The 9896-nt window shown below is 37.5% G+C and overlaps 1 protein-coding gene across 1 annotated transcript in view; it reads left to right on the forward strand.

Moving 5' to 3' along the window:
- The window catches only part of chl1a (cell adhesion molecule L1-like a), a 38260-nt gene that overhangs the window by 24078 nt on the left and 4286 nt on the right, over positions 1-9896 (forward strand). The window contains exons 22-28 of the mRNA XM_037684921.1: positions 645-827; positions 4770-4808; positions 5160-5222; positions 5661-5774; positions 6078-6239; positions 6538-6714; positions 7661-7733. Coding sequence (XP_037540849.1) covers positions 645-827; positions 4770-4808; positions 5160-5222; positions 5661-5774; positions 6078-6239; positions 6538-6714; positions 7661-7733 — 811 coding nt within the window. The remainder of the gene's footprint in view (positions 1-644; positions 828-4769; positions 4809-5159; positions 5223-5660; positions 5775-6077; positions 6240-6537; positions 6715-7660; positions 7734-9896) is intronic.

The raw sequence follows: 9896 nt of genomic DNA on the forward strand, positions 1-9896 counted from the left end.
ACTAAAACATACAGCGTTTTGTTCCATGTGGTACGAAAGATTTGGCTCGTCAACTTTCACCTGATTTTTCCCATCATTTGCGCAGGAGTGACATCACGGAGCGTGGCTGAAATAAGAAATAAGCGTGCGGCTTCCATCATTCTACACACACATTTTACTTTGATGTATCATATTTGGTGATATAATTTGCTACAGTACTTGTGCTTCCCACCTGGTACTTCTTTGGATATATTTGTCTTTTTTTTCTTACTTTGTTTTTACAGCTTTCACTCCTTAATATTTCATAATTTTTCATTTGTTTTGATGCTCTTTTTCCACATCTCCACTATGTCCTTTCTTGTTCATCGCCACTTGTTTACACCCTGATCCTCTTGAGTTTTTCATCTTCCTTGCTCTCATCCTAATGTATTCCTCCTCAGCTTACCTGTCACGACTTGCATCTCCCATATTCACGTTCCGTATGATCTAGCATGACATCTCTTCGCCTTTTTCTTCTCTCTCAAACATTGACCCCCATTATAGTTGTGTTGCATTACCATACAACATGACCCAACAGTGAAGACTTTTTTTTTCTTCCCTTTTTTGATTCATCGTGGGCTTTGTGTGATCTAAACTGACCTGACATCTTTCTTTCTCGTTTGTAGTAAATGAGACGTCACTGGAGGTGATTGATTCCCGGGAGACGAACATCACTGGGGCTGACATCACGCACTGGGAGCTCAGGGGTTTAAAGGAGGGCAGTCTCTACCGCTTCCACCTCAGCGCCTGCACTCAAGCAGGTTGTGGACCTCCGCAGGCCCAGGAGAGCAGAACTGTGTCTGTAGAAGGTAAGTAGATTAAATCAGTGCTGGAAGTGGGTCTAATGTTTGCTTTAGCTTTGGTTAGAGAATAAAAAAAAAAGTGTTTTTGAAGCACAAAGACTAAGTGCAGATACAGATATCTAAAAGACCTTTCTATAGATCTTAGTCATCTCTTCAGCCTATAAATAGAAAAAAGAAAATCTTGTTTTCTACACCCCACACAGAAATAACTTTCATGTTAATGCACTGTTTGATTCTCCCACCATGTAATATTAGACTAATCCTTCATTTTTTCCTCAAGATCTACACTTTTTGTCTCACACTTTATAGAAGACATGAAGAAACTAAATATAATAGAACAAACATTTGTTAAACTCTCTTTTACATCTACATACTATTGGATCTCATTGAATGTTTTCCATAAACAGCGTTTAAACAGGTGAAGCTGTACATTTTTCAATGAAAGCAGTTGGAAAATTCACTTGACCGCCAGGGCGTTCGCCCAACATCTTTTTTTTATATATATATAGCCTTCTCAAAAAATTAGCATATTGTGATAAAGGTCATTATTTTCCATAATGTAATGATAAAAATGAAACTTTCATATATTTCAGATTCATTGCACACCATCTGAAATATTTCAGGTCTTTCATTGTTTTAATACTGATGATTATGGCATACAGCTCATGAAAACCCAAAATGCCTGTACCAAAAAATTAGCATATCATGAAAAGGTTCACTAAAAAAGCTATTAACCTAACCATCTGAATCAACAACGTAACTCTAAACACCTGCAAAAGATTCTTGAGGCTTTTTAAAACTCCCAGCCTTGTTCATTACTCAAAACCGCAATCATGGGTAAGACTGCCAACCTGACTGCTGTCCAGAAGGCCATCATTGACACCCTCAAGCAAGAGGGTAAGACACAGAAAGCAATTGCTGAACGAATAGGCTGTTCCCAGAGTGCTGTATCAAGGCACCTCAGTGGGAAGTCTGTGGGAAGGGAAAAGTGTGGCAGAAAACAAATTAAAATTACAAATACATGAATTTGAATTTGATATGTATTGGACTGGATATTATTAATTGTAGTGGTGGTGTAAAATTTTTAATAGATTCAAGATTTACCAATTTCTGATCAATTTTTGTCGACAGCAAACCCATCATTGTGGTGCTGCAGCCAGTCCGCTGAGCTATAACGCAGTCAGTTTACTTTCAGCCACCTGCGGCTTTCCTTCTGCTCTGTCTGAAAGTCAAACATTATATTGGTCATTAAGTCATTAACATCACTTTTGTGCATGTTATTATGAGACTGATATGGATCTATTAAACACTAAAACTACATGCCCTTTGAGTTGCAAAAAAAATAAAAAAAATTTAAATGAAGAAGCAAACAAAGTGTTGGCTTATTTGCTCTTTGTATCAGTTAGTTTTTTTTTTGTTTGTTTGTTTTTTACAAAATCTAAAAGATATTCAGAAATTAGTATATTGAAAAAAAGAGTTTTAAACCACAATCTTGTGTTAATTATTTCAAACTGAAAGTATTGGACAAATAAATGTTTATAAATATAGTCAAAATAGTTTCCTTGTTTTAATCAAGAATTTGTGTACTTGTAAAGCAGAACAATTATTTCCGCCTCTGCAGGTGGATCATTATAAAGGAAAAATAATTCACTCCTATTACAAGAATGACTGCAATTATGCAGGAAAATATGTGCATATATAAGTATATTTAGCAGCAATCAGCCAGATGAGGCTTGCTGGATGGATATCAATAAAACAACTTCTGTTTTTGTTACTTGCCTCCTTCCTCTGAGAGGCAAAATGCATAAGATAAAGTGTTTTCCCTGTGTGTGTGTGTGTGTGTGTGTGTGTGTTCATGCTTGTGTTCATTTATTGTGATAGCAACATTCCTTATTCAGTCAACCTTTATCAACCTTTATTTATACAGGTTAGTCTCAGTGAGCATCAGGGACTCATTTACAAGTCATATTTTCAGGACATAGATGTACAGGAAGTACACACGAAGATCAGTCACAAGTATCTGCTGCGAGCCGTGTGTGAAGCTTGTTTTTATACTCTTATCAGCCGAGCTCACGGACTCGGAGGAGTTCTCTGAGCCAGCTGCACGTTGCAGCTTCACCCATCTCCTCATCCAGCTCTCTCTGCTGACCCAAACATATAATTCATGGCTGAGTTAACATTCCCAGTTAAAAACATCCACCTTTGACCAAAAATTCCCTAACGGTTGTAGTCAACCCTGTCTGTTAGCTAAATATCTCAAGAGCCATTAGGCAGATTTTTAATGAAACTGTAAGAAAGTGGACCAGTGGATGGTCATCTATGTTGGATTAACTTTGGACTTAACCTAATTCAAGGTGGCACAACATACTGACCTTAGCCAAAACAGAAGTGGCTATAACTTATTAGATTTGAATGGCATTGAACTAAAATTGAATGTGGTAGTGGCTGAGAATCATCCCCATCCTGTACCCTGAGTGCTAACAGATGACACTAGATGCTGCTTTGTCACTCATGATTCAGTGGAGCTGCAAAAAGGTCTGCGTGAATCATGTGAATCAGGACTTTCATCCACTTAGGCTCTATGGATTTTCTCTGATCAATGACCCCAAGAGAAGGAAGGTGTATTTTTTGTTTAGATTGTCTCTAAATTATTGGATATGTAATAATCACCTAAAAGGAAGCAAGCAAAAATATATATGTCAGCTATAAAAGAAGAATAAGAAGACAGACGACTTTATATTTGTCTGTAAACCCCAGCAGATGTAGAGCCTCTTTGCATCGGTTGATGTCCAGCCTGAGAGCCTTCGGATGCATCATTTGTAAATGAGTTTGTGCCGAGGCTTGATGGGGGGGGGGGGGGGGGGGATAAAATAGTTCTGTTTCAAAGAGTTGTCCTCAGGGCCTGTTAGTCACAATGCAGTGCAGAGATTTATGGATGCAAGTAGCACAGAGCAGGGCATCAATAAATCTAAGGCCATAAACGTGGAGAAATGGAGTGACGCTGATACAAAATGAATGCATATAAATGAGTGATCTTTGGATCTGCAGTGTTCTTTTTACATTTCACTCTGATTTTTGTGTGCCCAGATGTATTTGTTTGAGAAGTTTCATGTGCAAAAAGAAAACAAAAGCAGGAATTTTGGCTAAAGCATGAAGAATGGCAAAAGGAAAGCGTTAAAAAATTAAAAAGTAGATCGTATAATTTATTTATTTTTTCTTGGAAAACCTTGTGAGAAAGTTTTGCTTTATAGACAAACAACAAAGTCACAAAACATAAAGGCAGCTCCTTCAGGGATAAATTGATTGGTTTTATCACCTCATATATCATCATCACCAGTTTGTTTTTATTAGTCTGAATATAGCATTAAACTGAAAAGTTAGGTTATAATTACAACAGCCAACTTCTGGTTTCATTTGTAATCATCACATTATTCATCAGTCAGAGCAAAGACGTGCTGAACTCTGAAGAGCTGCAAAACCTTTTATTTCAAAGTAAAATTGGACTGTGCACATCATGTGCATGCTTGACAATAAGATGAGTAAAACAAATGCAAATTTAGTTGATAAAAATCTGTCAAATTAAATTAATCTATAACAAAAAAAAATATTTTGTTTTTACATCTCCCTGAATTTATTCCAAAATGTATCCAACTGATAGACAAATTGAAATAAATCAGACGTTTATCTGTTTTAATTATTCACCTGTGGAACATTACAGCTTCTAAAATTTGTTGTCCAACAATAAAAAGCACATATAGCAGTAAAGCTCCCCACCAACCTCCAAATTTAAAGCATCCCTATAGAAAAATATATTGTTCAGGCGGTTATTTATTAGTGCGCGCAGGTGTGTGTGAGCATGTGTGTACTGGTGCCTATAAACCTTGAAGCTGGCGCTCCATGTATCTGTAATCTTCTGCTGTATTTCATTTTCTTTTCTTTCCTGTGAAGATCCGACCCGGTCTCCAGCTGTGGCCCCTGTTCAGAACAGTATGTATCGCAGCCTGCAGCTCATGCAGCTACTCCAGATAGACAAGGTTGTAGGCGTGATGTTGCTGTAGCTGGTTGTAGCCTTAAAAAAACAATTGTCCGTCGTGGTTTGTTTGAGCAAAATCTTGGTAACACTTGAATGTATAGTTTTAGGGGAACGAAAAAACAAAAGCATTTGTGAGTGTTGTGGTTTGTTTCCATTTCGTATTCCCTGCCATCTTTGCTGTTCCTGCCATTAGCACAATTCCCTCTTTTGCTCTAACATGTCTGGCTTCATGTAGTCTGTAGCTCTATAAGAACTGACAGCATTGTCGCAGAAATCTAACATCTGTAGTTTCTCTTTCATTGCAGATCCCAACTGCTCCCTATCTGCTCCCAGCTCTATCACGGGCAATTCTTCTCATTTTCCTTTAGGTACATGGCTCACACCCACACATTCACAGCTATGTGATCTCAACCTGATACATCTGAACTTTCTAGTCACAATAAAGCTTGAGACATGGAATCGTTTCAATCTGTTGTCATATCTGCTCTTGCTTGGGGGGGGGGGGGGGTTGTCAGGAAATGTCAGCTTTGCTTAATACAGACTGAAGACTAGATGTCAAGCCTTCCTAAGGTCTATATATCTACTCTTCATGAGCCCCAAATCCAGCTCCACTCAATTAGGTTTGGGGCCCATACTTGGCTTTTGAACTGTCTTCTTAAAGGGCTTTTTGCAAGAAGCGCTGTTCTCAAGCTACGGGGGATCCTGTTTGCCTCTGTTAATCCTCTTTTCCTGCCTTCTCTCCCCTTTTCTCTGTGCCTGTCTGGTTTTTTTTTTTTTCCTCTTCCTATTTCTTCTTTCTTTATCAGTTCCAGTTCTGTTGAACATAAGCTCTTACGTGAGTGACACCTTTGCTAAAATCAGCTGGACTACCGGAGAGGAGCAGGAGGACTTTCAGCTTTATGTGGCTTATATGAATAACCGTAAGCTACTTTTCCTGTCCCTGACTTGCTAAACATTGATAGGAGCTTTAAGTGACGTTAAGTTTTAGGTATAGAAACAAGGAAAATATACATCCAAGTTCCCTGGCTGCTTTCATCATCACTATTTTTCTCTAAATCTATTATGATGTACCTAAAGTTATTTGCAGTGCTACACATTTGATTGATAGATTAAGGAGCATTTATTTCTTGGCAACCACTCATCCACACAGTTTTTGCTAGCATTAGAGCTGATAATGGACATGTCTGCTCCTTGTGCACTACTCCTTGTGCTTGGTTGTTTAGGTGATGGTAACTGGCACTTCTCAGAGGCGGTAAACACTTCCCAAAATGTCCACATTATTGATGGGCTCAAACCTGGAACACTGTACACCATACGGCTCGTGGCCAAGAAACTGCTTGATAATGCTAGCATTTTCGAGGATGTTATCCAGACACGAGTCACAGGTGAGGGGCGTTCCCGTCAGTAGAGGTTTCATGTGTCATTGACTGATTAACTGTGATTTATTGACTATAGTGAATGTACAAATTTTTTCACAAATTTTGTTTTCTTCCTATTTAATATTTTATCAGAAGAGAAAGTGTGTTACAACTGAAGTGAATGTGAGTGTAATGCATCGCAAAAACATCCTTTTTTTTTTGGCTCCTACTCTAAGATACATTAGTAGGAGGATCACTCATGCTCAAGACTGCCAGTGTGTACAGTTAATCCTTGAGCTTTTTGCCTCTTGTTTCCTGCTCTCAGGTGTAGCCAGTCGGATGGACGACGACTCAACTCAGCGCTGGTTCATCGGGACCATGTGTGCTGTGGCCTTGCTCACCCTTGTTGCGCTCATGGCATGCTTTGTGCGAAAAAACAAAGGTGGCAAATATGCAGGTACGCCGCCACCCAGGCTACAAGACACGCTGTCCATGGCAAAAGGTCAGTTAGCCTTGCATAGCGTCCTTTTTGTTTTGCTGTGGAGTGAAAATCCAGCTAAGAAAATGGTCCTTCAGATTAAAATCAGATTAGGAAATGGCCTCCGATTATCTGTTATGTTTTTAACGCCAACTGTTTTATGGTGGTTGATGCCCAGCCCAGTTTCTTACACTTGCTTACAGCTATAGTAATTCATGTTTCTGGTTGTTGGCCTAAGTGATTGCATTTTTTGCCCAGCCAGACACAGAAGAGTCAGCAGACTTTGTTCCCTTCCACTCCCTTACCCCTCACATGTGCAAGCTTTCCTGGCTCTTCCCTTTTATCTTTGTGCTGCCTCGTATCAGAGTCAGTCTCTCTCACAATGGTTTGTACCTGCAAAGTCTCCCTTTATTCTGTCTATTTCCCTGTTTCTTCCACTATAGTTGCTACGCTTCTGTGCCTGCGGTAGCTTTCGACGTGGAGTACTGAATATTTCATCGACTTCTTTTGGATTCTCCCATAGCCCATCCAGTTCTTTTCATGAATCCCTTCTTTTGTCTCCCTGAAAAGCAGCTGTTTTTAAAGCGTATTTACCGTAGGATCTGATGGCACTTTGTGCAGACATGCAGAAGAGAGGCTTTCCATTTAAAGACTTTGAGCAGTGCTTAAAACATCAAATTTACATGTTCCAAAAAACACTCTGGGGCTCTTTTTTTTCTTCTTCTTTCTTTTCAAGAACTAAATAAAGTTTTACAAATCTGAACTTTTTTTTCAATATGTTGTGTGCATGAATCAGTAAAACCAGGAAAAAAAATATGATGAAAAGGTGGACTGTTGTTTTTTAATTCATTTATTCATCTCTATAATAGATTTAATTTAAAATATTGTAGATGTGTAATATCAAGCTACAGCTACTAAAAGCATGGAGGTGCTGCTTTGTACTCAATCTTCTTTTCTTGATTTCTCGCAGTGAAAGAGAAGGAGGATCTGTATCCTGACGAGGAGTCACAAGGAATGAATGATGATGCCTTCTTAGAATACAGGTGAGCTGTAGCTAAAGTGCAGATGGATGATTAGGAATTTATTTATTTATTTTCTCTCCTTGAAAATGCATTTTTCTGGCAACAGCAGTGAGATATTACAACAACATGGAAAATGTTTTTTGAGGAGTGGAAAGACAAATTGGTCACAAATCACAAATGTTTTTCCTTTCCATTCTAAAAGCAAACCACTCACTCGTGGCCTTTCCCAGGATCAACCTGGAAGCCAATGTTCTCGTCATTTAATGAGCTAGGTAATCGCTGTGTGCTTAAGAGTAGTGTGCAAACCTTAGCTTAAGCTTTGTTTTTTTTTACCCCATTTTAGCCAAGATAGTGTGCTTTTATTTTGTGGTGAGATTCTCTTGGTGTGCATGGATCTGCTTTGTAGTGTGAATAAATCATTGTGTTTGATTAGGAAACGGAATGCTTTTTGTTTTAGCTAGTTTATGTGTTTGGAGCATTTACAGTATTTTAGTGCACATGTAGTGTCTTTAGTTGTTGTGTGCTAGATAGCTGACTAACTGTAGGCAATGTGTGAAAGCTGTGCTTAAGTCTTTAATGAAACAATTTACTGCTGTCATTTAAAAAAAAAATTTGCCCAATGGTAACCAAAAATGTCATGTTAAAAAACAAAAAACTGGAGCTTCAACCAGCACAGAAAGATAAATCTCTTAAAAAAAAAAAAAAAAAAAAAAGGTAAATACATTTTCCCATTTGGCTTTGAGCCACAGTGAACATGTTCATCTGATTATGTGTTCACATGGGTTTCCACATGCGAATACATGTAAAAAAAAAACTAAAACAAATTTTGGATTGTTTTGGAGGGAAATTTACATAAAATAAACTTTACAAGCAAGTTAGGAAATTAACAGTTAAAATGTTAAAACAGTGACTTGTACACTGTTGAAAAGAGCATAAGAAAATCCTTATCTTTATACATTTAGATATATATATATTTTTGTTTTCAGCAAGCTCATTGTGCTTTCTAACTCTTTAATTAATTATTTACATTTGGATTAACATTGCCAATTGCGAGAAAAACATATAGATTTGTATAATAGCACATCCATTTCACATATTCATTTTTAAATCTTTGTAAATACTATTTATCATCTGCTATGACTTGAAGAGATTAACTAACTGTAACGCAAAGCATTGAAACTTTCTGTATCTATTATTTTTTTGTGTGTGTGTTGTTAAAGAGACAGTGGAAATCCATGCATTCATTTTCTTTTACCACTAAATGTGACAGAAAAATGTATGCAAGAGCCACTTTTGCCATCAAAGCACTTTAATTTTGATGTCAGCAGTCTATCATAAATGAAATCATCATCATCAATCATTTTAGATCAAATGCACTGTTTTGAACTGGCCTTATCCATTACCTGCTAAAATAATCAAATATTTTTCTATTTTCAAGCTGTAAAATGTTTATCCTTAGTCCTTAGAAAGGTTAAAGAACTAGAGTTACATTTCACTACCACTGTTTCCAAAAGTAAAACCATGTGAGATGTGACGGAGAGAATGAAGAAAAACTGCTCTGTACTTTTTAAACTGGGTTGGACCGCAGTTTCCGATGACAGCTACTTTCTGATGTAATTGGACTAGTTTACTCTTCACTGGTCTGTGGAAGTCACCCCACACAAAGGAACCGAGAATGAGCTGCTAATTTTCTTGCGCTTTGGTAAAATCTATCAGTCCCTATCATACGCGTGGGCTGTTGTCGTCAGTTTTAGACGTAGAGTGTGTTAAATAAAAAGTGGTGTGTCCTGCTTTCAGTTTTAAAACCTAATTGAAGCTAAAGCTAAGAACTACCCTCAACAACTGCAGTCATTTAACATGCAGTTTACATTCAAAAGCTGATTGTTAACAGGCTTTTTGTCCAGTGAGGTTCTTTACCTTTCTTCACGTGGAAAGTTATTATGTACAGCATCTTTATTTGTGAATGGTTTAAAATTAACAGAAGTGAAAAAATGATCTGTTATGATCCATATGATGGTTTACACTAATGATGGTGCACTAAAAAGATGTTTTGGGAAAGTAAAGCTCAGCCTGCCATTATAATAACAGAAGAATTTCTCAAATACTTTTACAGCCATTTCACAAATTTTAGTTATGATTTATTTCCAAGTTTGTTTTTTTTTTTGTGTGTGTGTGTGTGTGGGG

Source organism: Nematolebias whitei, chromosome 11, assembly GCF_014905685.2.
Source record: "Nematolebias whitei isolate Nwh7 chromosome 11, NemWhi1, whole genome shotgun sequence".
Lineage (NCBI taxonomy): Eukaryota > Metazoa > Chordata > Actinopteri > Cyprinodontiformes > Rivulidae > Nematolebias > Nematolebias whitei.